Source organism: Hyperolius riggenbachi, chromosome 12 (assembly GCF_040937935.1).
Source record: "Hyperolius riggenbachi isolate aHypRig1 chromosome 12, aHypRig1.pri, whole genome shotgun sequence".
Lineage (NCBI taxonomy): Eukaryota > Metazoa > Chordata > Amphibia > Anura > Hyperoliidae > Hyperolius > Hyperolius riggenbachi.
The window spans coordinates 159328968-159356235 of NC_090657.1; the positions used below are offsets into that span (position 1 = coordinate 159328968).

The window sequence follows — 27268 nt, forward strand, 5'->3', positions numbered from 1 at the left end:
CAGATCACCAATAATCAGAAAATCTGTTCTTGCTGACACCAATCGTTACATGATGGTTTACTGATTTACATGCACTCGGCACTAGATATGAGTTTGGGGGTGATACGTGATCACATCTGAGGATATGGATGTTCCAACAAGGATAATGAAAAGCCCCCATGTATGGCTTATATACCAAAAAGAGATATGTGAAATAATTAATAGCACATGTATACACAGATGTGACATCGGGGAAGAACCACCATGAGAGATTGGTCCCTCTATTGTATTTGCATTTATTTGCTTATACAGAGTCTTATTGTTGCATTGTTAATTACACAAATCCATGAAAACAATGTATGATTGTGGACAGAGCTTTAGGTTACTTGGTGTAAAAAAACACATTACGACCATGTAGCACCATTCCGTCCTCATGTATTTAGCATTTTTCCTCCACACCACTACTTGTTCTTACACCAGCTTCCTGTGCTTCCGCAATGCCTGTTCTGTCCTCACTGCTGCACCCTTCCTCAGTGCCGCTATCCTTAGAATTTTTATCATCAAATATTCCCTCACCAATGTGTGCTCCTGGACCCACCTCTCTATCTTCTCCATCTTCAGAATTTTGTGTTGTATCATCTTTCCCTCTCTGTGTCTCTGTGTTGTCTAATGCTGCACCGCTATCGCCCCATTTCCCACCATCATCAAGTGCCCTAATATTGATTCCTTGTGATGTTATAGCGTCGTTGAGCATCATTTCTCCTTTTTTTTGGCCCTCATGGCTTTCAGGTTGTTTCACTGCATCTAAAGCTTCCTCTTCTTGAAGGAATCCCAGGTCTGCACTTTCATCTTCCCTGTGATCTGCCACTTTCTTATCAGCCTTACAATCACTGCTTTTCTCATTAGAACTCTGTTCACCAGATGTTTCTAGTTGGCTTTCAGGATCATTTCCTGTCAGTGTTCCTCTATTCCTTGTATTCTGATCATCACCAGCTCTATCAACATTTCCAGTAAACTGTCCTTGACTCTCTTGGTTTTCTCGTTCTTTGCTTTCCTCTGTTGTATTACTCTTTTCTGTTCCTTCGAATGGTTTTGGGTCACCCTGAGCTGCTTGGGTATTCTGTATGAAATCTGAGTGATTCTGATAAGACAAAACCAGGGTATCTTCAACAATAGATGATCTAGAATGTTCTACCTGTACTCTACTATGCCCACTGTTCTCATTGATGCTTTCCTCTGCTTTCACCTGGCTGAGGGAATTCTGTTCAAATGCTGAGTGATCCTGATAGGACAAACCCAAGGTACCTGGGTCAATAGATGATCCAGAATGTTCTACCTGTACCCTACCATGCCCACTGTTCTCATTGATGCTTTCCTCTGCTTTCACCAGGGTGACTCTGGAAGCTACAACTGCTTGGTTCAATGCATCCTTCTTGTGTGTCTGTGGAACTGATAACACTTCAGTTTCAAATTTGATTGTTTGTTCTTGTTGCTGATCTTGTTCTTCCAGTGAAGTTCTGCTTACTTCAAATTTGTTATCACTACTACCATCTTCTGAAGCTTTATTTACTTTACCTGGCCATTCAGGCTCTGTATTTTGGATGTTACGTGAGATGTCGGTAGTCATGGATGTTCCCTTATGGCCAGAATGCTCAATAACTTCAGGGCCCCATGGCTCCTTTTTGTCTGCCTTATCAATAGGCCGGAGGTATCTATAGGCAATATTGAAAATGCGAAATGGAGAGGATATAAAATGGAAAAGCAAACTTAGTAGTGGCAATTTTGATAACATTTGAAATGAACGGTATAGAAAACATTTTGTATCTACTGCATCTGTTGAGCTGTCTTGGCTTGAGCATATCGGTTTGTCTGCAATCTCTTCTGAACTACTGTTTCCAAACTCCTCCTCACTAGGCGCTTGAGAAGGCTGAGGATTGCCGCAACGAGACCCCTTAATAGTTGGATCAAACTCTTTGAGGATCTCTATAGGTCCCCAGATGAAGTCACCTTGTGGTTTATAGTTCACCCAGGCAAAGTGCACAAGTTTTTGACGTTCTTCTTTGTTCTTTACAGTGGACATGAAGTAATCAAGAACACTTTTTTTTACTCTTGGTAGATTTCCATTACACAGAGTCTCTTCCAAGAAAAACCTCACCAGAGGGGCCTGGAAGTGTTCGTATCGAAACTCCCCCAAACACTTCAGTATCCGTGTAATCCGCAGGTTGTTGTGGATGTTGCTGAAGGAGACAAAAAAAAGTACATTAATAAGCAGCTCTTGTTAAAAAAAAAGAAGTAAATATAAAATAGTTGTATGGCTAGTGATGACCTGAACCACACTTCTTTTTCTGAACTGCAAAGTTAAGCTTGTACAACTTTTTTTTCTAATTTTGAGACCAAGTTATTGTGTTTGCAGTTGTTTGACTCAGTAGACTTATCATAGCTTGATTTACCCTTGGACTCTGACCAAGTGTCCCTACTCATCCACCTAGGCCACTGGCAGTCACGCATCAGAGCTGGTGTGTGGGGTCATGGCCATAATAGCAGATTAGAAGGTCGCATGGTCTAGAGTTCCTCTGCACAACTGGTAGTAGACAGTCTCATTACCGGCTGCTATCCCGAATTTTAGTACCTGGATGGTATCTTTAGCCTCCTGTGTACTACTGCACTCACGCTGGATCAGTGGTTTGCCCCGTCGGAGGAGGAAAGGGAGATAGAGAGCCTGCCAAGCGTGAGCACATCATAGGTATAACCTCAAGCTATGCCATAGCCTGTTACCCCTCGCTTCTCCCTGTGCTGTAAAGCAGATATGTACAACACAACTCTAAAAAAGAGCTGGTGTGTGCCAACATTCAGATTTATTAGCTATATGGCCTCCTACATAGGCACTCCCACTGTCAGCCTTATTATGCATTTCAGCTATTTTACAGGTGATGACTGGCCAGGCTAAAATCATATTGAGCATTTGGAATACACTCAAGTGTAGTATCACTTAGCACCAAAAGTTAGTATTTTTGTATTTTTGTTTTTTAAGATTATGCACTGCAAAATCGCCGCCCCCCCCCCCCCCCTCCCTCCTTCTTAACCTCCCTAACGGTAAGGACAAGCATGACTAGTCCTGCAAAAAGATGTTGACAGTGGTAAGGATGAGTCAGGCTCGTCCATGCCGTGAGGGAGATTTAAACCGTCTCTGCTCTGCCAGTTCTGCTTTTTTTTTTTACTTATATGGGATTCCCTAGGATGGCTGGATGCCTGTTGGCACACTGTGGGCAGCCATCTGTGCTATCCACAGTGTGCAAACATCCATCCAGCCAGCCATCCTAGGGAATCCCACATGCGGACCCCGGTGAAGCAGAGAAGTTGCAAGGCTTCCCTGTAGCAATCCCTACCCCCAGCGATTCCCCACCCACCTGCAGTGACCTCCTCTCTCTCCATTCCTTCAGCGATCCCGTCTGAGATCCCATGCCCATAGTGATCTCCCATCCCTCCTTCCCACCCTCCCTGTGACGATCGACACGTCCCCCCACCCCCTGCGACTTCCTTCTCCTCTCTCTTCAACTCCCCCCCCCCCCCCCAGGTCCCCAGCACTTGCAAGAAGTGAGGATTACTCACCATCCATCTGTCCAGCGGCGGTCGCACACCCTCCTCCACCACGTACAGCTCCATCTACAGTCCCAGGATGCGGCTTGATGACATCATAAAGCTGCGTCCCGGTACTGTAGACAGACGGAGCGGTATGGCAGAGGAGGATGTGTAATCTCCGTTGGACAGATAGGCGGTGAGTAACCCTCGCTTCCTGCAAGCACCGGTGAACAGGGAGAGGGAGTCGCAGTGAGGAAAGGGGGGAGCACCTATACTTGGCTAACCTATAGCTGGGTAACCTATATTACAGCACCTATACCTAGCTATACTGCGGTACCTATACCTGTCTACCTATACTGTGGCACTTATACCTAGCTAACTATACAGCGTCACCTATACCTAGCTATACTGTGGCACCTACACCTGGGTAACCTATACTGTGGCACCTATACCTGGCTACCTATACTGCGGCACCTATACCTAGCTATACTGCGGCACCAATACCTGAGTTACCTATACTGCGGCACCTAAACCTGGGTAACCTACAGTGAGGAACATAAGTATTTGAACACTCTGCGATTTCGCAAGTTCTCCCACTTGGAAATCATGGAGGGGTCTGATATTCACATTGTAGCTGCATTCACACTGTATGATTTTTAAATTATTTATTTATTTTGCACTGCTGCACATAAGTATTTGAACACCTGAGAAAATCGGTGCTTATATTTGGTACAGAAGCCTTTGTTTTAACACAGGTTTTACAGAGGTTAAAAGTTTCCTGTAGTTCTTGATCAAGTTTGCACACACTGCAGCAGGAATTTTGACCCACTCCTCCACATAGATGTCCTCTAGATCTGTCAGGTTTCAGGCTGTAGCTCGCTGAGCAACATGGAGTTTCAGCTCCCTCCAAAGATGTTCTATTGGATTTAGGTTTGAAGACTGGCTAGGCCACTCCAGAACCTTGATATGCTTCTTACGTAGCCAGTCCTTGGTTATCCTGGCTGCAGAGCAGGGACAAGGTCCTCCAGCACCCAAGGCTGAGACACCAAAGTGCACCCCTCCATCCCTCCCACCCCAGCTGTCAAACACTGATTGCTATTAGACTAAGAGGGCCACAGGGCCCACAACCTCCCCAACACCTTAATATCTAGTTATCTGGCTTGCAGTCACTTCTATGTATCCCCTTTTCTTATTTCTTTCTGCTTCATACACAATTAGGAATGACAGCTGAGTGAATTGTGCGCCCCCTCCTACACTGCGCCCTGAGGCTGGAGCCTCTCCAGCCTATGCCTCGGCCCGGCCCTGCCTGGCTGTGTGCTTCGGGTCATGTTAGAAGACCCAGCCACAACCCATCTTCAATGCTCTGATTAAGAGAAGGAAGTTGTTGCTCAAAATCTCACAATACATGGCCCTATTCATTCTCCCCTTAATACAGTGCAGTCATCCTGTCCCCTTCACAGAAAAGCACTCCCAAAGCATGATGTTACCACACCCATACTTCACAGCAGGGATGGTGTTCTTAGGATGCAACTCATCCTTTTTTTTTCCTCCAAACACAGCAAGTGAAGTTTTGACCAAAAAGTTCTACTATGGTCTCATCTGACCACATGACTTTCTCCCATGCCTCCTCTGGATCATCCAGATGGTCATTGGTAAACTTCACTTCATGTGATGACTTGAGAAGGGGAACCTTCCACGCAATGCATGATTTGAAACCATGACGGTGTAGTGTTCTACCGACAGTGACCTTTGAAACTGTGGACCCAGCTCTCTTCATGTCATTGACCAGCTACTCCTTTGTAGTTCTGGGCTGATTCCTCACCTTTCTTATCCTCGGTAATAAACCACGAAGGTGAGATCTTGCATGGAGTCCCAGTCCGAGGGAGATTGACAGCCATCTTTAGCCTCTTCCATTTTCTAACAATTGTTCCAACAGTTGATCTATTTTCACCAAACTGCTTGACAATTGCCCCGTAGCCCTTTCCAGTCTTGTGGAGGTCCACAATTTTGTTCTCTGGTGTCTGATGACAGCTCTGGTCTTGCCCAGGGTAGTAGTTGGAGTCTGACTAGCTTTTGGATGGACAGGTGTCTTTAAAGAGCTCAATTTTACACCCTACCCAGGAGCAATTTAACCTAGAAACTGCCGATTGGGAGCTTTTGTTTCCAATGCGCACCCTGCATCAGGCACATAGGGGAGACTTGGTGGGGGCTTTTACTCACCATTGGTGTGCTGATCCTTCATCATGTACCTCTGATAGCTTCCCCAGTGTCTTCTTCCATGTCCCTCTGCATTTTTGCTTCTCCCTCAGGGATGAAATGTTCCCCGGGGATCAGTATCCTACCTAATAATAGCTAAGTGTTGCTGCCTCCAGCAGTTTTGTCCGTGTCCCAGGATTTAAAGGACAGCTGGGACCAGGGAGCTATACGGGCGAGCGAGGTGGGCGGGTGCGGGCGAGTGAGGTGGGCGGGTGCAAGCGAGCGAGGTGGGTGGGTGAGGGCGCGCGCCTGCGCCGGGCGCGCAGCGGTTGCGTGCGCAGCGTGCGTCCGCATGCGCACTGGCGGCGGCCGTAGACCTAGAGCCCGTTTTTAAACGGGCTGGGTCTACTAGTTGATAATAATACGATAATCTGAACATTTGTATAGCGCTTTTCTCCTTTCGGACTCAAAGCACTCAAGAACTGCAGCCACTAAAGGCAAGCTCAAGAGGCCACCTTGCAGTGTTAGGGATTCTTGCCTTGAACTCCATACTGAATAGGTACAGATCCTAGCCATGATTTGAACCCTGGTCTCCTACCGTATGTCAAAGGCGGTGCCCTTTTTGATGACGCCAGGGTCACACAGCGTCATCAACATCTGGCAGCAAACTTATTTTTTTTTGGTATTAAATTCAATATTAAAAAAAATTGATTACAAAAAAACACTTTTTGCAAAGAAATCCTGGGGAAATTGAATGCCAGGGAGGTAAAGGACAATTGAAGTAAGAAGGAAATAAATATGACAGCCTCCATATTCATTTCTGTAAGGATTCCTCCTGTGGCGTGTTCTGTCCATTGCGGTGGACCCGCAAACGGACAGTTCTGGCTTGTCAGCCTGCATTCGGTTGTGCATTCGCAATGAGTCACATTGACATTTGCAATCGCTCTGCAGTTCTGGGCAGCTCAGAATGCTGTCATCATTCCACCAATGACTCACTACAGCTGAGCTGCAGCCAGATAGCCCTGGATTTCCTGCATGCATGTTGTTGCATAGGACTGTATGCATTGGTACAGATAGTATTTCAGCTAGCAAATGGTAACCAAGACAGCTCAGGATTGAATGATTACCATTTAGCTGTGTGGAGATTTGCATGCTTGCATCCAGTGGCTGATGCCAGCATAAAAGCCTTCCTCTCCTGTTAGACTGTGGCCGTCATAGTTTCAGCTCTGTCTAAGCTGTTACTGGGTCCATTGATATTGTAAAATATATTCTTAGTCTTGTTAATTCTAGTTCAGTTTCTTGTGGAGCTACGTTTATATATTTCCCATGGGGACGTATATACGTACTCCTTCTAGTGCAGAGTATTTGTATTGTTTGTATTGCCTAGTTTGTTCGCTGTATTGCTCCAGTCCAGATTTAGCTTGTCTCTTGCTTATGTTATATGTTGGTTCATCGCCAATATACAGTGGTGTGAAAAACTATTTGCCCCCTTCCTGATTTCTTATTCTTTTGCATGTTTGTCACACTTAAATGTTTCTGCTCATCAAAAACCGTTAACTATTAGTCAAAGATAACATAATTGAACACAAAATGCAGTTTTAAATGATGGTTTTTATTATTTAGTGAGAAAAAAAACCTCCAAATCTACATGGCCCTGTGTTAAAAAGTGAATGCCCCCCTTGTTAAAAAATAACTTAACTGTGGTTTATCACACCTGAGTTCAATTTCTGTAGTCACCCCCAGGCCTGATTACTGCCCCACCTGTTTCAATCAAGAAATCACTTAAATAGGTGCTAGCTGACACAGAGAAGTAGACCAAAAGCACCTCAAAAGCTAGACATCATGCCAAGATCCAAAGAAATTAAGGAACAAATGAGAACAAAAGTACTGTAATTGAGATCAATGGCAAAAACATGGAACAGTGATGAACCTTCCCAGGAGTGGCCGGCCGACCAAAATTACCCCAAAAGCGCAGAGAAAACTCATCCGAGAGGCCACAAAAGACCCCAGGACAACATCTAAAGAACTGCAGGCCTCACGTGCCTCAATTAAGGTCAGTGTTCACGACTCCACCATAAGAAAGAGACTGGGCAAAAACGGCCTGCATGGCAGATAGCCAAGGCACAAACCACTTTTAAGCAAAAAGAACATTAAGGCTCGTCTCAATTTTGCTAAAAAACATCTCAATGATTGCCAAGACTTTTGGGAAAATTACCTTGTGGACTGACGAGACAAAAGTTGAACTTTTTGGAAGGTGCGTGTCCCGTTACATATCTGGCGTAGAAGTAACACAGCATATCAGCAAAAGAACTTCATACCAACAGTAAAATATGGAAGGCTTGCTGTGATAGATGGAACCATGACTTCTCCTTCAGGATTTTTTGGTAGACAGTAGAATGTCTGGCCATCTGTTCGTCAACTCAAGCTGAAGCGATCTTGGGTGCTGCAGCAGGACAATGACCCAAAACACACCAGCAAATCCACCTCTGAATGGCTGAAGAAAAACAAAATGAAGACTTTGGAGTGGCCTAGTCAAAGTCCTGACCTGAATCCTATTGAGAGGTTGTGGCGTGACCTTAAAAAGGCGGTTCATGCTAGAAAACCCTCAAATAAAGCTGAATTACAACAATTCTGCAAAGATGAGTGGGCCAAAATTCCTCAAGAGCGCTGTAAAAGTCTCGTTGCAAGTTATCGCAAACGCTTGATAGCAGTTATTGCTGCTAAGCAATGTAGGTTTTGAGGTTTTTTTCTCACTAAATAATAAAAACCATTATTTAAAACTGCATTTTGTGTTCAATTATGTTATCTTTGACAAATAGTTAACAGTTTTTGATGAGCAGAAACATTTAAGTGTGACAAACCTGCAAAAGAATAAGAAATCAGGAAGGGGGCAAATAGTTTTTCACACCACTGTATACATATGATAGTCAGCGTTTGTTATTTTCTTTGTATTCGTGCTACGGTGATATATCAATGCAGCTGATATATACGTACTCGAACTGTTGATATCCTATGTTTCACTAATCAGTTCGCAGCTTCTTGAGCTACATCATTTATGGTGGAACTCACCATATATATGTACTCCAGTTAGTCAGTTGTTTGTAGTTTCATTGATAGCTGTAAATTGTAATTTACTAGGAAATCATATCTATTGTATATTTATCTGTGTACCGACTTTTGCCTGCCTTTTTGACTCCGCTATTGCCTGACGATTCTGTCCTCCTAGTCCTGTCCTTGCAGGTAACCATTGCTGTGTTTGCTATTGGCTACCTCACTCCAGTCTGTCTTGTATCTGTCTGAATGTTTGCTATCGTAAGAGCAGCGCAACATCGCACTGTGCTGCCATTGCGTCTCATCAGAAGCCCAGAGCTGCAGTTGCTCTGGGCAGCCCGTGTAGCCTCTTCCATTATCCAGCTCTTAGCCTTGTTGCGCTGGATAGTCAGAAAGTATGACCCCCCAGCATTACAATTTTCTTTTAAACAATACCAGTTGCGTGGCAGCCCTGCTGATCTATTTGGCTGCGGTAGTGTCTGAATCACACCTGAAACAAGCATGCAATTAATCTTCTCAGATCTGACAACAATGTCAGAAGCATCTGATCTGCTGCATGTTTGTTCAGGGTCTATGGCTAAAAGTATTAGAGGCCGAGGACCAGAAGTATAGCGAGGAAACTGGTATTGCTTAAAAGGAAATAAATATGGCAGCCTCCATATCCCTGTTGCATCAGTTGCCCTTTAAGCAGAAAGTATAAAGTACTCTAATAATAATAATAATAACAATAATAAAAACTTAGATAACTTCTTTAGTGCCCCAAAATTATGTCATGTGACTGTGTAGTACCTTGGTGGTAACGACATGCTGTCACCCATATGTGCTGTCAGTTTGGCAAGGTGGAGCCTTTTCTAACACTCATCTTGCAACAACAGTAGCCAGGGCATTACCTGTATGGAGTTTTAAGTTCTTGTTTATATTTGTGTAGGTATTTTCTGGGTATCCCAACTTCCTCACACATCATAAAATGTCAGCTCGTAGATAAACTGCCTCCCCCACACACACATACACCAAAAAAGTCTCTAAAGTGTGCTAGGGACATCAGAACGTGAGCGTCTCTAAAGGACAGTTAGTGACATGAATTGTAACTTTGTAAGTCACTGCAAATGTTCATGCCATATAAACAAATGCAAGGGTCATACAGAAAGTAGCAACCATTTGCTTTTATCTGTCAAGCAAGGTATTCTTTCACTGTAGTTCAATTTGCATCTGTCATGTTAACCTCTTCTCTCTCAGAACTGCTTGTCACGTGACTGCTGAATGCCAGTAACTGCTTGTTCAGCAGCATTAAGCTGGCAGCCCCAGGACCGCATAGCGCCAAAAAGAATCAAGCGTCAAGCTCTGCTCCGCCATCAGTCTCTCAGCGGCGAAACCGCCGTCTATTTACATTGTACAGTGCTGCGATTTACGGCAGCACTGTACTGGGGAAAGCCGTGTCACTCAGCTGTCTCCTGGAGAGGCTCACAGAGCGATCAGCTCTCATAAGCTTATGCCTATGACAGCCGATCACAGGAATTGGCTGGTGGGGGGAGAGAGAGAGGGGGGAGTGTAAAAAGTATAGTACATTTTATTACAAAAATAATATAAAAAAATTAAATTAATTTAAAAAAACAAAAGCCTCCAGCAACGATCAGTGCCCACCAACAGAATGCTCTGTTGGTGGGCAGAAAAGGGGACAAGATTAATTTGTGTGTGCAGTTGTATGGCTCTGCAGCGAGCCATTAAAGCTGCAGAGCACCATTTTGTAAAAAAAAAAATAGCCTGGTCACTGGGGAGGGTGGTGGTGGGGGGATGTGTAAGCCTGTGGTCCTGAAGTGGTTAACATGAGGTACCCTCCTCTTATAATTCATTCTACCCATACATAAGAAATGTGATGTTACTTCAACAAAGGGAATTGAAACCTTGTACAAGGAAGTGATCATGTAGAGAAATAATTAAAAGACAAAAATACAAAAAAATGAAATGTACCCTTGATTGAAAAATTGCTTTCTAGAAATCGAATAACTTTCCGGAAGCCTCTCATGACATTGTGATTGTGAAGTCAATGAGCAGCTTTAGGCCCTATTTTACATCTCAACCCTTCGCTTGTCTACATTCCTCTTCTGCATCAAATTAATTAACTATATCGGCTGCTGATCTGATACTTTTTTTAAGTTCCTTTAAAACGTGCCTTCCTCTTCTCTCCTTCACAAATGTCATTGGGGTGTGTAGACGCTATTTCCTTGCATTACATCACTTCCCTTACTTTCTTTGACTGTTGGGGCCCTGGAGCAGAAGGCAGTTAAAATCTGACAGAACCGACAGGTTTTGGGCCAGTCTATCTCCGCATGGGGGATTCTCAGGGTTTTCTTTGTTTTCAACAGCATTTCCTGAACAGCAGTTTAACTGCCAAAATAGTAAGATGCCAGCCAGCCACCCTACTCACCTGCACACTATTTTGTCAGTTAGACTTTGCAACTGCTTTTCAGGAAATGCTGTTAAAAACAAAGAAAACCCTGAGAATCCCCCATGAGGAGATGGACTGGCCTAAAACATGTCGGTTCTGTCAGATTTTAACTGCCTACTTTTTTAGCATTAGTGGTCCTTTATATCCGTGTCCATGTTCTGTGTGTACTGTACATTGCATGACAATCCTGTCATTTTTATGGAGTAGGAGCAGCTGTGCCTTGATCTGGGGATGCCAGCAACAGGCGGGGCATTGGGCGGGGTGCAGCAGAGAAGGTTACAATACATACAATACTCACATTGCCTGGATCCATGCGCCGTATGTACTTCCATCCTGGTCCCATGCATTCCATCTCATAGTAACAGTGCCACCAAGGGGCTGCTGTAACCATGAGATGGAATACAAGGGACCAGGAAGTAAGTACATACGGCGTGTGGATCCCGGCAACGTGAGCAGGGGAGCCTCTAGTCATTTTGTCACTCCAGGCGAGAAAACCTGTGGTGCAACCCCACACCACCGTTGTGGTGCCCCCCAATGAAAATAATCGTAATGTGGCAGCATTTCACTAGAAAATAATCATAATGCAGCAATGTTTCACCAGAAATTACACATAGGCAGGGCTCCTCTTCCTCCCCCCCTTCCCATTAGTTCCCCCTAATAACCCTGATACCTGCCTGCACCTATAATAAAAAAAAAATTATCCACCTGCAGAAGACTCCTCTCCTGGCCTCCCTCCGGCACGCAGCTGCTTCCCTGATGATCTTCGTGCAGCAACCCTGGTTGCAAATCTCCAAAAATCTATTAACCCTTCGCACTCTCACATGCAAATGTTCAAACAAATCCTTACCCTGTATGTGTTTGTCAGCATGCACACAGCTTATGCTGGTGTATGTGCATGGTGCACATGGACACATAACGTTAGTTCCCTTGTGCGATTGGTAAGATGCACTGTCTGTCCCAGGAGAGGATGTCAGGATGTGTGCTCCTAATCCATTGATAGGTTTGATGCAATGAATGTGTTTGAATGTTTGCACTATGCATGTTACAGGGCCAGAGTTAGGACACCTATGTTTACCTGGGTACTTCTGCGCAGTATAGGTGACTAAGCATAAGAATGCATTCTTCTGTGAACTAAAACCCTGGCTTTTAATTTAGCTGTAGGGGTAACAGTTGTGCCTGGATGAGTGAATCTGGGAATGCATTTGTTTGAACATTTGCATGCGAGAGTGCGAAGGGTTAAAGTGGACCCAAATTAAAAATACAAGATTTCAGAAATAAAATCTATTTTCTAAATTATAATAATAAATAGCAGCCTTTTTTCAGCTGCATGATGACAAATATAAAATATTTTACATTTATTGGAGGAACCCCTCCCTTCCTTTCAAATTGCCGGGATTTTTCCGGCAAACTGGTGGAGTAGATGGTGTCCGGCAATGGAGGAATTGCTAATGGCTGCCCCCAGTATAACCCTAGATATGAAAAGAGAAGGTTGAAAAGCATGCACTGAAATGCTCATAGGCTTGAAGGAGTGTTTATCTTTGTATGTGTCAGAGTGGTGCAACTAAATATTTTTAATTAAAAAAAATGTTTGGTTTGGGTCCGCTTTAATAGATTTTTGCTGTTTTCTAGCCACACCCCCTTCAGCACCTCCCTTTCCTTAATAACTTATTTAATGTCCTAACTAGAGGCGATGTGCCTGGATATATGTATTTTTTTCTTGTTACTGACCCCTGTGGCTAGGGTCTAATTCAGTGCACTCCCTCCTTACCCTGTATGTGTTTGTCAGCATGCACACAGCTTATGCTGGTGTATGTGCATTGTGCTCATGGACACATAACGTTAGCTCCCTTGTGCGATTGGTAAGATGCACTGTCTGTCCCAGAAGAGGACGTCAGGATGTGTGCTCCTAATCCATTGATAGGTTTGATGCAATGAATGTGTTTGCATGTTTGCACTATGCATGTTACAGGGCCAGAGTTAGGACACCTATGTTTACCTGGGTACTTCTGCGCAGTATAGGTGACTAAGCATAAGAATGCATTCTTCTGTGAACTAAAACCCTGGCTTTTAATTTAGCTGTAGGGATAACAGTTGTGCCTGGATGAGTGAATCTGTGAATGCATTTGTTTGAACATTTGCATGTGAGAGTGCGAAGGGTTAATAGATTTTTGCTGTTTTCTAGCCACACCCCCTTCAGCACCTCCCTTAACCACTTGAGGACCCACCCTTTACCCCCCCTTAAGGACCAGCGCTGTGTTGAGTGATCTGTGCTGGGTGGGCTCTGCAGCCCCCAGCACAGATCATGTAGCAGGCAGAGAGATCAGATCACCCCCCTTTTTTCCCCACTAGGGGGATGATGTGCTGGGGGGGTCCGATCTCTCCTGCCTGCATGTGGCTGGCGGGGGGGGGCACCTCAAAGCCCCCCTCCCTCTCCTACCTGCTCCCCCCCCCGGAGATCAGGGCTGCACAGGACGCTATCCGTCCTGTGCAGCCAGTGACAGGACGTCCCCTGTCACATGGCCGCTGATTGGCCGGGGATCGCCGATCTGCCCTACCGCGCTGCTGCGCAGCAGCGCCGTACAATGTAAACAAAGTGGATTATTTCCGCTTGTGTTTACATTTAGCCTGCGAGCCGCCATCGGCGGCCCGCAGGCTATTCACAGAGCCCCCCGCCGTGAATTGACAGGAAGCAGCCGCTCGCGCGAGCGGCTGCTTCCTGATTAATCAGCCTGCAGCTGGCGACGCAATACTGCGTCGCTGGTCCTGCAGCTGCCACTTTGCCGACGCGCGGTATGAGTGCGCGGTCGGCAAGTGGTTAATGTCCTAACTAGAGGCGATGTGCCTGGATATATGTATTTATTGCTGGTTGCAAAACTCCGGCGCTGACAGGCAGAGTAGGGCTATGGGCAAATTGTGCCCGAAGCCCTGCACTGGAGACAAATAGTCTCAAGTGCAAGGGTTCGGACGCCATTTTCCGGTATCCCTGCTCTGCCTGCCAGAACCTTCAGATTCCACAGGCTGCAGAAGTGAGCTTACGGCTGCGGCCAGTGAACTGGCGCAGCGTTTATTAGACGCCATAAGCCAGTTTACCACCTGGGGACACACCATCTGCGCCTCCCCTACCCCTGCACAGCACTCGTGACCGCCTGGTCGGCCTGGTGGACCAGGCGTTTCTGCAAGAGGGTCAGAAGGAGGCACAAAAGAGGACACAAGGAATCACAAAGGAGGACAGAAGGAGTCGCAGGGGAACTAAAGGAGGCACACAGGGGGGCAGAAGGAGGCACAATGGGGGACAGCATGAGGCACAATGGGGACAGAAGGAGGCACACAGGGGGACATAGGGAGGCACAGGGGGACAGAAGGAAGCACGAGGGTCAGAAGAAGTCACAAAGGAGGACAGAAGGAGGCACATGGGGACAGAAGGAGGCACACAGGGGACAGAAGTAGGCATAGTGGGGGACAAAAGTAGGCACAATGAGGGACAAAAGAAGGCACAAAGGAGGAAAGGAGGAGGAACAGAAGGACAGAAGGAGGTATACAGAGGGGCAGCGGGAGGTACAGGAGGACAGAAGAAGGTATGAGGGCCAGAAGCACGCACAGGGGGACTGAAGGAGGCACACAGGGGGAAAGAAGGAGGCACAAAGTGGGGCAGAAGGAGGCACAAAGGGGGGTAGAAGGAGGCACAATGGGGAAAAGATTGAGGCACAAATGAAGAAATAAGCAGGCACAGGAGGAAAGAAGGAGGCACAGGGGGCTGAAGGAGGCACACAGGGGACTGGAGGAGGCAAACAGGGGACAGAAAGAGGCACAATGGGGGACAGAAAAAAAACCACAAAGGGGGGCAGGAGTCAGCACAGGGAGACAGAAGTATGCACAAAGGGGGGCAGAAGGAGGCACAAAAGGGGGACACAAGATGGCAGAGGGGAATGTAAGGAGGCACAGGGAGACAGAAGGAGGCAGAGGGGGACAGACAGAGCCACAGGGAGACAGAAGAAGGCACAAAGGGGCACAGAAGGAGGGACAGGGGGACAGAGGAAGGCGCAGGGGATAGAGGCGGCACATGGGGACTGAAGAGGCACATGGAGACATAAGGAGGCACAAAAGGAGACAGAAGAAGGCACAAAGGGAGACAGAAGGAGGCACAGGAGGACAGAAGGAGGCAGAGTGGGACTAAAGGAGGAAAGGGGGCAGAGGTAGCACAAGGGGACAAAGAAAGGCAAAGGGGACATAAGGAGGTACAGGGGGACAGAAGGATGCACAAAGGGGCACAAAAGGAGGCAGAGGTGGCACAGGGGGACTGAAGGAGGCACATGGAGAAAGAAGGCGGCACAAAGGCAGACAGAAGGACAAACAGGGGGTCAGACATGGCACAAGGGACTGAAGGAGGTACAAAACGGGAAAGAAGGATGCACAAGGCACAGAGGTGGCAGCTGCCTGCAACTTATGCTAAGTAGATGTAGCAGAAGCAAGTAAAAGAACACCCATGGGGCGGGGCTTAGTCATGGGGGTGGAGCTTAATTGGGGTGGGGCTTAATCCAGCAACATGGCACCCCCAGGACCAATGGCACTCCAGGCAATGGCCTGTACTGCCTATGCCTAAAGGCTCCCCTGAACGTGAGTATCGTAATCTGCTCTGCATACACCATTTGCCATTGAAGTAGTGGAGATTTGTGGCAGGCTGGCCGCCAATAAGCCTCTGCACAGAGGGGAGACCTTCTGGAAGAGTACAATGTCTGATGTTAATGATAATGGCACCAACACTTTTTTCTGGTGAGCCCACTAATTTTAGCATGTCCCCAGGCTAGCCCATTGGCTAGTAATTCCTTTGCTGCCCCTGTAGATCCTGCAATGCTGCACTCGTAGGAGCTGATTAGCCTTAGCAGGAGCACAACACAGATGGCAACAATTTTTTTTTTCACCTGCTGTTGGGAAGCTAATAATCTGGTTGCCAGGGGTAACAAATCCAAGTTTTGGAATTGTACCACTGCACTGTAACTTTTATAATTATTTTTCTAAGTAGTTAAAATTTAACTTAAGCAGTCACCTCTCTCTATGGAAAGCTACACATTTGGTGGTTGCTGGATGCCACTGTATTATACTCGCTTATAATTTCAAATTTATGGGAGAACAGTATCTTTAAAATAGCGGTTTCTGACCATTTATATAGTACATACATGTATTTGGGGGGCTAGGTTTGGCTAACACTGGGGGCCACTGGCAAGCTATATTGGGAGCTTCCTAATACTGGGGGCACCTCTGGCTACCACATCGCAATAGACACAAGACAAGACACAGAACAGTTATATTGCGCTTTTCTCCTGGTGGATTCAAAGTGCCAGAGGTGCAGCCACTAGGCCGCACTCTATAGGCAGTAGTGGTGTTAGGGGGCCTTGCCCAAGATCTCCTCACTGAAAGGTGCTGGCTTACTGAAGAGGAAGAGTCGAGATTTGAACCCAGATCTCTTGTGTCAAAGGCAGAGCGTAAAACAGTGTGTAAAGAATGAAATCTGGACTTACCTGGGGCTTCCTCCAGACCACACCCCTCTCCCCCCCCTCAAGGCCATGAGGTCCCCCGGCATCCTGCTGGGTCCCTTCCGTAGTCCTGCTGGTGGCTCCGGTAATCCACATGCACATCCCGCCGTGTCACTATGCCGGTCACCATAAGCGTTCTGTGCTGTGTGGTTCAGTCTTAGAGAACCGCTCATGCGCAGGACTATTACAGCGACCAGTGTGATGGAGCGTACGGACTACGCTCACCGGAGCAGCCAGGACTACGGACGGGACCAGGAGGATGCCAGGTGACCTCATGGGCTACAGGGGAAAGGAGGAAGCCCTAGGTAAGTCCAGATTTCCTTCTTTACACACTGTTCAGGGTCCCTTTAACCCCTACACTATCCCGCCACTGCTTTATAGTGTGCCTGAATCTGGGGGGGGAGGCACAATTTGTACAGCCTCGCCCTGGGAGGTCTTCAGCCTAAAACCTGCCCAGCAACATTTTGGTATGGTGCCCCACCATGACCCTGCAATGTTCTTTTTGCAGGAAGTTGGTGTCCAAAGCCAGTGAATTCTGCAAACATTTCTGATTGAAGATCTGTCTGTACAATGGGGCCAGCAGGATGGAGATCCAATGCCCTAAACAATGCTGGCAATTGCATGAGCAAGGAATGGAGATCCGTCTGAGATAAATAAGAAAGACTGGAGGTTTAAATGACCAGCACAATGATAAAATGGTTTCCACTCTTGTATTTCAGTGCAGTTAAAGCCAATGGGTACCAATCTAAAAATAAAAAAGTCAGTTACTCACCTAAGGAGAGGGAAGGCTCGGTCCTAATGAGCCTTCCCTCTCCTCTCTCGGTGCCCTCGGTGCTGCGCTGGCTCCCCCGTTCGCGTCCGCCGCCGCAGGGACTTTGGAGGTCTTCGGGAGCACTCGGGCTTCCGAAGACGGGCCGCTCCATACTACGTACGCGCAAGTGCGTCATAGAGGGCGCTCGCGCATGCGTACTATGGAGCGGCCCCGTCCTCGGGAGCCCGAGTGCTCCCGAAGGCTTCCGAAACATCCCTTCGGCAGCGGAAGTGGCAGTATTTGACCGAACTGGTCGAATACTGCTACGAGGGATCCTGCGCGGGACCGGGCACCGGGAGAGGAGAGGGAAGGCTCATTAGGACCGAGCCTTCCCTCTCCTAAGGTGAGTATCTGACTTTTTTATTTTTAAATGGGTAAACATTCACTTTAACCTCATTTTTAATTTCCACAAAGGACACTACAAACCTTTGTGTTTTTGTGTGTCTGCGTGTGTGTGTGTGTGTGTGTGTGTGTGTGTGTGTGTGTGTGTGTTGTGCTTGTGTGTGTGTCTGTGTTGCTAGTGTCTGTGTGTTGTGCGTGTCCAAGTGTGTGTGTGTGTGTGTGTCTATGTGTGTGTGTGTGTGTTTGCGTGTGTGTCTGTGTGTGTCTCTGTAAGTACGTGTGTGTCTCTGCTTTGGCTACAATAATTCTGGCAGACTGTGTCCCGGGAGGAGATCACACTCCTATGCGAACTGTCTTCTTCCAAAGCCAAAAACTTATAATTCACCTGTTCAAATTCCTAAATCTTTCTTCCCAGTTACGAGCACGAGTGACTTCCCCAGTTTCCTCATTCATGAGTTCAATGCCATAAAATCCCAGCATGAGCTTATATGACTGCAGGAACCTCTTTATGACGCCACTGTTCTTCTTCATCCTCTATAACAGATGGAGAAAATAATCATGTAATGAAGTATCATCATCATTATCACCACCACCACCATCACAATTATCACCGCCACCACTACCACCACCACAATCATCATAATCCAAGTGACAAGAAATCATTGTGTGGCAATGCAGTACCTTCCTTTCTGCCGGTGTTAGTGGAGAGGCTTGTCGGTTCACACCTTGCTCCTGAATTGGAAAGAGCCTGCAATCAAGAAATAAATATCAGAAAACAAGAATTATGATAGAATATACTTTGTTTTTTAAATTAGCAAATGAGAATTAATATGCAAATTAAGTCACCTAGGTACACCTAGTTTCTCACTAGCCAATGGGAGTCTATAGTAGTCTCAGTGTAAAATGACTGGGTCTCGACCTGGATTTAAAGGCTATGAAAGCTCAATTCCTTATTGTATCACAGCATAGGTACACATGAGTGCTTGACAAAGGCCTACATGCCGAAATGTTTTTTTTTTTTTATTGGACTATGGCATCCCATAGCAAGCAGCTTCTCATAGTTTGGCCTAAGGTCTCCCTTTGAAGTTTTCAGTGAAAAATGTGAGGAGGAAAGGTGATCCTATCTCATAACCAGCCTCTAACATCCCCCACAACTCACACCGTAAAAAGCAATTTCATGTAAACTCACCACTGGATGAAATTATGGTTCTTTTCTAGAAGGTCGTATTTCGTCTTCCATTCTTCATGAATGTAATCTATGAACTCACCTAGATAAAGAAAATGTGTGGGGTCACTCATAAGAATCATCCCACTAAACCATCATGGCTACCATCTCGGTCTACCCCATAATCCTTTGCTGGAGCAAACATGTAGCTGACCCTGTTACCGTGAGACTCTGTAACCAATGCTTTTTCGCTATGATCTTTCAGTTTACTCTATTTCATATTTTACCATTTGCGAGTCAGCATTTCTACCATAAATTCAGAAAACTACATTTTTTATTTATAAGCATACTGATCTACAAAACATATTGCTACTTCTTAGTTTGCCGATTTCAGACTCCCCCCCCCCCTCCCCCCTTAAGACCGCCATAAATATATAAATAACCAAAGGTGAGAGGAGAAGATGGCTGCAGACTGGTTACAAACTCACAAGGAATGCAGAGGCTCCAGCATGCTCTCAGCAATTACAGTTTCCACTATTAGGATAAGCGAGAGGAGCCGGGCAGCTATTAATGCTTATGTGCTTTTATTCCTAAAGATACATTAGTTAAAGGGAAGGTTCACGGTGGTTTAAAAAAAACTAAAACTGCTAATCCACTTACCTGGGGCAGAACTACTGCGCCTGCGCAGTACAGCCCGGAGGACGTCCGATGACGTCAGCGCGCCCACGTGAGGCGCATTTTGGAGCGCAGAAGAGCCCGACCTGGCAGCCGGCCTGGCCAGGTCGGGTGCGCCACCGGAGGAGACCGGGAGCCTGCGGAGCGGCGCCGAGGGCACGTCCTGCCTGCCACGGGCTGGAGGAAGCCCCAGGTAAGTGGATTAGCATTTTTATTTTTTTTTAAACCCCCGTGGACCTTCCCTTTAAGAAAAAAATGTGTGAGGAGCGGCCTGACAGCCAGTATTACCCACTCCCTCAGAGGCCAAAGCGGCTGCCATTGTTTACTTATAAAGAGACACTTTTATGATAGGTTTGTCTTGTCTTGCAAAGCACTTGAAACAATTTAAGTGCAATTCAAGCTTTTACTGTATGGGGAAATGGAAAAGTGGCATGAGTTTTAGTTCCCATAAACTACAACTGCATGAGAGTGGGCGGAGCCATGCAAATCATGTCATTATATATTTCTGTTCACTCTCTTGTGCATGAAATACATATAGAGGGGTCTATCTTCTTGTTCGAACACAGAAACAATACATTTTTAACCACTTCCCAACCAAAGGTTTTTTTCCCCTTAAAGAGAACCCGAGGTGGGTTCTAAGAATCCTAATAGCAGACAGAGGCTGGCTGTGCATATAATCACCAGCCTCTGTTGCTATATATCGTCCCTCCAGGGCCCCCCCTGCGCTCTGCTCTGCCCCCCATAAATCACAGCCGCGCTGTCGACACGCAGCGTGTCACCAACCGACTGTTTACAATTGCCTATCAATCTCCGGCGCTCCCACGCCTCCTCCATAGCTCCGGTCCCCGCCCGCGTCCCTTCCCTCCAATCAGCGGGGAGGGAAGGGACGCGGGCGGGGACCGGAGCTATGGAGGAGGCGGGGGAGTGGCGGAGATTGATAGGCAATTGTAAACAGTCGGCTGGTGACACGCTGTGTGTCGACAGCGTGGCTGTGATTTATGGGGGGCAGAGAAGAGCGCAGGGGGGCCCTGGAGGGACGATATATAGCAACAGAGGCTGGTGATTATATGCACAGCCAGCCTCTGTCTGCTATTAGGATTCTTAGAACCCACCTCGGGTTCTCTTTAAAGGATGACTGAAGTGAGAGGGATATGGAGGCTGCCATATTTATTTATTTTTAAACAATACCAATTGCATGGCAGCCCTGCTGATCTATTTGGCTGCTGTAGTGTAATGCCTGGGCACTAGATACTAGCAGATATAGAAATTGAGAAGTCGGGGATAGCAAAAGGACATACATGTATCAGAAACAGAGGTACCAGGAGTCAGACAAAATCAGAGTCGTTAACAGACAGAGGTCTAAACCGAGTATCAGATGTCTGCAGTACATGAAGGATGAGGCAGAGACAGAGTCGTAAACAGGCCGAGGTCAAAACCGAGTATCAGATGTCTGCAGTACAGGAATGATGAGACTAAACAAAGTGTGGGGCACGCCGGGTCATACACAGGAAAACCATCAGGAGAATATACAATATACAAGACTGATCTAACTAGAGTACATACATACATCTGCAGTGTCTACATACAGTGGCTTGCAAAAGTATTCGTCCCCCTTGAAGTTTTCCACATTTTGTCACATTACTGCCACAAACATGAATCAATTTTATTGGAATTCCACGTGAAAGACCAATACAAAGTAGTGTACACGTGAGAAGTGAAACAAAAATCATACATGATTCCAAACAATTTTTACAAATCAATAACTGCAAAGTGGGGTGTGCATAATTATTCAGCCCCCTGAGTCAATACTTTGTAGAACCAAGTTTTGCTGCAATTACACCTGTCAGTCTTTTAGGGTATGTCTCTACCAGCTTTGCACATCTAGAGACTGAAATCCTTGCCCATTCTTGCAAAACAGCTCCAGCTCAGTCAGATTAGATGGACAGCGTTTGTGAACAGCAGTTTTCAGATCTTGCCACAGATTCTCGATTGGATTTAGATCTGGACTTTGACTGGGCCATTCTAAGACATGGATATGTTTTGTTTTAAACCATTCCATTGTTGCGCTGGCTGTATGTTTAGGGTCGTTGTCCTGCTGGAAGGTGAACCTCCGCCCCAGTCTCAAGTCTTTTGCAGACTCCAAGAGGTTTTCTTCCAAGATTGCCCTGTATTGGCTCCATCCATCTTCCTATCAACTTTGACCAGCTTCCCTGTCCCTGCTGAAGAGAAGCAACCCCAGAGCATGATGCTGCCACCACCATATTTGACAGTCGGGATGGTGTGTTCTGAGTGATGTGCAGTGTTCGTTTTTTGCCACACATAGCGTTTTGCATTTTGGCCAAAAAGTTCCATTTTGGTCTCATCTGACCAGAGCACCTTCTTCCACATGTTTGCTGTGTCCCGCACATGGCTTGTGGCAAACTGCAAGCGGGACTTCTTATGCTTTTCTGTTAACAATGGCTTTCTTCTTGTCACTCTTCCATAAGAGCCAACTTTGTGCAGTGCACGACTAATAGTTGTCCTATGCACAGATTCCCCCACCTGAGCTGTAGATCTCTGCAGCTCATCCAGAGTCACCATGGGCCTCTTGACTGCATTTTTGATTAGCGCTCTCCTTGTTCGGCCTGTGAGTTTAGGTGAACGGCCTTGTCTTGGTAGATTTACAGTTGTGCCATACTCCTTCCATTTCTGAATGATCGTTTGAACAGTGCTCCGAGGGATGTTCAAGGCTTTGGAAATCTTTTTGTAGCCTAAGCCTGCTTTAAATTTCTCAATAACTTTATCCCTGACCTGTCTGGTGTGTTCTTTGGACTTCATGGTGTTGCTCCCAAGATTCTCTTAGACAACCTCTGAGGCTGTCACAGAGCAGCTGTATTTGTACGGACATTAGATTACACACAGGTGCACTCTATTTAGTCATTAGCACTCATCAGGCAATGTCTATGAGCAACTGACTGCACTCAGATCAAAGGGGGCTGAATAATTACGCACACCCCACTTTGCAGTTATTGATTTGTAAAAAATGTTTGGAATCATGTATGATTTTCGTTCCACTTCTCACGTGTACACCACTTTGTATTGGTCTTTCACGTGAAATTCCAATAAAATTGATTCATGTTTGTGGCAGTAATGTGACAAAATGTGGAAAACTGCAAGGGGGCCGAATACTTTTGCAAGCCACTGAATATAAATATAGCTCTGAAAACTAGGTGACTTAGGCACAATAGGAAGGCAAGGTCCAGCTCTCAGCGAACTGATAGCTATAACGGACAGTGAGTAACTGAATGCCCTGGAAGTAATAGATCACAGACCAAGCCCCCAGGAAAATCGGACCAATCAGCAACATCCCTGCAGCAAGTGTCACCTGACCGCAGGAATCAGCTGAAGCACCTCAGACACGCCTCCTTAACCTATAAAGGCAGCTATGAGCTGCGTGCGTCCTCCTAGGGAGACTGCCAGAAACAACACGCTGACTCACATCTACAGGGGAGCCGGGGATGCGTCTGAACAAAGAGGAAGCTTCTTGCAGCTGCTCAACATTGTCAGAGCAGCCTCCAGAGACAACACCATATAAGTTTGTTACATTACCCCCCGCCCGCCCTCGAGGGGTGGACTCCGGACACTCCCTACCTGGCTTATCAGGATGTTGACAATGAAATTCCCGAACTAAATCGTCAGCATGAACCTGCCGTGCTGGAACCCAACTCCTCTCCTCTGGCCCATAACCTTTCCAGTCCACCAAGTACTGCAGAGAGTTACGAAATTTCTGAGAGTCGAGAATCCTTTCCACCTCATACTCAGGTTCACCATCCACCTCAATCGGAGGTGGAGGGGCGGATGACAGTGAAACATTGGCCGCCGGCTTCAATAAAGACACATAAAAAGAACTTACTCCCCTCACAGATTGGGGCAAGGTTACTTGATAAACAACTTCATTAATTTTTTCTGAAACAGGATAAGGGCCAATGTACCTGGGCCCCAGCTTGGCAGAAGGCTGGCGCAGAGGAATGTTACGAGTCGAAACCCAAACAAGATCCCCAGGTTTAAATTCCCACTCAGGGTTTCGATGATGATCAGCATGATGTTTTTGTTGAGAAACCGCCTTTTGCAAATTCTGCCTGACCTGAGACCAGCCTGACTGCATATGAGAAATCCAATCTTCCAAAGCCGGATAACTGGAATGTGGACTGGAAAATGAGGAGAACTTAGGACTCTGGCCAGTAACCACCTGAAAGGGTGACAACTTTGTAGAAGAACTTGGAAGATTGTTGAATGCAAATTCAGCAAAAGGTAGAAATTGCAGCCAGGTTTCCTGACGGTCAGACACGAAACACCGGAGATATTGCTCCAGGGATTGTTTTTTTCTTTCAGTCTGACCGTTGGTCTCAGGATGAAAACCAGATGAAAAACGACAAGGAGATACCTAAACGAGAACAGAAGGACTGCCAGAATTGGGAGATAAACTGAACTCCCCTATCAGACACAATATTCTCTGGAATACCATGTAAACGAAAGACATGTTCTATAAAAAATTCTGCCAACTCCTTGGCAGAAGGCAATTTACACAATGGGACAAAGTGAGCCATCTTACTGAACCTGTCCACGATCACCCAGATTACACTTTTCCCACCAGAAGAAGGCAAATTGACCACAAAATCCATAGAAATATGGGTCCAAGGGACCTGAGGAATGGGTAAGGGCATCAAATTACATCTAGGAGCGTTCCTAGAGACTTTGCTTCTGGCACAGATGCTGCATGTGTCAACAAAAGCCTTACAGTCCTTCCTTACAGTAAGCCAACAAACATGACGTGTTAGTAATTCTAAAGTTTAAGCCTTGCCAGGGTGCCCTGCCAGTTTGGTATCATGGAATTGATGAAGCACCTGTAGATGAAGATGAATCGGTACATAATACACATTCAAAGGTTTTCCAGGTGGACAGTCCTCCTGGAAAGAAGACAATACTTCAGACAAATCAGAGGAATCTAGAGTGTCTGTGGCGGCGACCACACAGTGCTTAGGTATAATAGAAACAGGAGACTTAGGTTGTGAAATTTCAGAATCAAAACACATGGACAAAGCATCGGCCTTCACATTTTTACTTCCCGGTTTATAAGTGATGGTGAAATTGAAACGTTAGAAGAACAATGTCCATCGTGCCTGTCTGGGATTGAGTCTCTTGGCCTTTTCTACATATTCTAGGTTTATATGATTTGTGTAAACCATGATGGGATGTTCAGTGCCCTCCAACCAATGCCTCCATTCTTTAAAAGCCATTTGCGACTGCCAAGAGTTCCCTGTTCCCTATATCATAATGCCGGTGAAAACTTTTTAGAAAAAAAGCACAGGGGTATAAACGTTCTGGCTGACCCAAATACTGTGAGAGAACGGCCCCCACTCCCACTTCAGAAGCCTCAACTTCCACACAGAAAGGCAATGAAACATTAGTGTGCGTCAATATGGGAGCGGAAAAAAAAAGCTGTTTTCAGTGTGGCAAAGGCTTCACAGGCCGAAACTGGCCAATTAGAAGGATCAGCTCCTTTCTTAGTCAAGTCTGTCAAAGGTGCCACCAAGGTGGAGAAATTCCTAATACATTTGTGATAATAATTGGCAAACCTAGAAAACGTTGCAAGGCCTTAAGATCTCCGGGTTGGGGCCAATCCAAAACTGCGGATACTTTTTTCTTATCCATAGACAGACCAGAGTCAGAAATTATATACCCCAAAAAGAGTACCTGAGTAACCTCAAAAAGGTATTTTTCTAGTTTTGCAAACAGCGAATTCTCTCTAAGCCTCTAAAGAACCCTTTTAACGTGTTCCCGATGTTCTGACAATGAGTGAGAGTAGATCACGATATCATCTAAATAAACCATGACATATTTGCCCAGAACATCTCTGAATACATCATCAACAAAGTCTTAGAAGACAGCTGGAGCATTACATAGGCCAAAGGGCATTACGAGATACTCGTAATGTCCATCTTGGGTGTCTTCCATTCATCACCCTGATGTATCCTAATCAAATGATATGCCCCCCCTTTAGTCCAATTTACAGAAAATTCTTGCGCCAGATACCTGAGAAATCAAATCATCGATAAGAGTTAACGGATATCTGTTTTTTACAGTAATCTTATTCAGACTCCTGTAGTCTATGCACGGACGTAATCCACCATCTTTTTTCTCAACAAAGAAAAAAACCTGCCCAGCTGGGGAGGTAGAAGGTCGAATAAAACCCTTGTCAAGGTTCTCTTTAATATACTTCCTCATAACCTGTTTTTCAGGGCCAGAGAGGCTATATAAATGTCCCCGGGAAGGCATAGTACCTGGTAGTAAATCAATAGGACAGTCATAGGGTCTGTGAGGGGGCAGCTTGTCAGCAGACTGAGGAGAAAACTGATCAGACACGATCTCTCTGTTATGTAGTGGAATTTTTTTTTTAAACAATTCTCAGAACACAGAGAAGACCAATTGGTAAGTTGACCAGAGTACCAATCAATGTGTGGGTTGTGTGTCTGCAACCACGGGAGTCCTTGAACCAAGGGACTAGACGGCATTCTAAGAATAAAAAACTGCAGTTTCTCTAAATGCAACACTCCAATCTGTAGAGAAACCTCAGGCGTAATAGCAATGGGTTGGCCATTCTGAAGAGGAGAGTCGTCAATGGCAGTAACATAAAGCTTGTTTAACAAAGGCAAGGCTGAAATTCCTAAACTTGTGGCAAACTCTGAATCAATAAAATTACCCGCTGCCCCAGAGTCAACAAAGGCCTGAGCAGAACTAGACTGATTATTCCAAAAAATAGTTACTGGCAATAATATTTTTTTTACTTTAAGGGGAAGAATCTGCTCACCCACGTGAGATTCCCCAACTACACCTAGGCGCGAAGTTTTTCCGCCTTCCTTTTTGCTGAGCAATTTTGAACAAAATGCCCCTTTTCACCACAGTACACAACCCCTCATGACGTCTTCTAAGTTTCTCCAAGGGAGACAATTTGGAATACCCTAACTGCATGGGTTCTTCCCCAGAGGATGTAGCAGCACTAATAGAACGAGGAGCAGACGTGGCAGAAGAATGAGCACCACCATGGTGGCGATATCTGATTCGCCTATCTACACAGATAGCCAAAGAAATGGCCTCCTCAAGAGTCTTAGGTTCAGGGTGACTGACCAGAGAATTGTTTACAGAATCTGCTAAATCTAATAAAAATTGGTCAAGAAGTGCAGCCTCTCCTCACTTGGAGAAAACTGACCAACGCCTAAATTCAGCAGCGTAATCTTCTGCAGTATGACGGCCCTGCCGGAGTTCGCGAAGCTTACGAACTGCGGTAGTGGCTACGTCTGGATCGGCATAAATCACAGCCATAACCTCAAATAACTTGCTTACAGATGTAAGAGCTTCATGCTCGGGGGGTAACCCGTAAGCCCAAGTTTGCGAGTCACCCTGTAAGGAGGTCTTAATGAGAGATATTTTCTGGGATTCAGAACCAGATGACCTCG

The 27268-nt window shown here is 46.0% G+C and overlaps 1 protein-coding gene across 1 annotated transcript in view; it reads right to left on the bottom strand.

Annotated features, from left to right (window-relative positions):
- Window positions 1-255: 255 nt before the first annotated feature.
- The window catches only part of LOC137541396 (uncharacterized), a 59008-nt gene continuing 31995 nt past the window's right edge, over window positions 256-27268 (bottom strand). Inside the window, exons 5-8 of the mRNA XM_068262674.1 lie at window positions 19125-19203; window positions 18617-18683; window positions 18321-18469; window positions 256-2216 (exon numbers count right to left, since the gene is read on the bottom strand). Of these exons, the coding sequence (XP_068118775.1) occupies window positions 419-2216; window positions 18321-18469; window positions 18617-18683; window positions 19125-19203 (2093 nt within the window). The 3' untranslated portion in view covers window positions 256-418. The remainder of the gene's footprint in view (window positions 2217-18320; window positions 18470-18616; window positions 18684-19124; window positions 19204-27268) is intronic.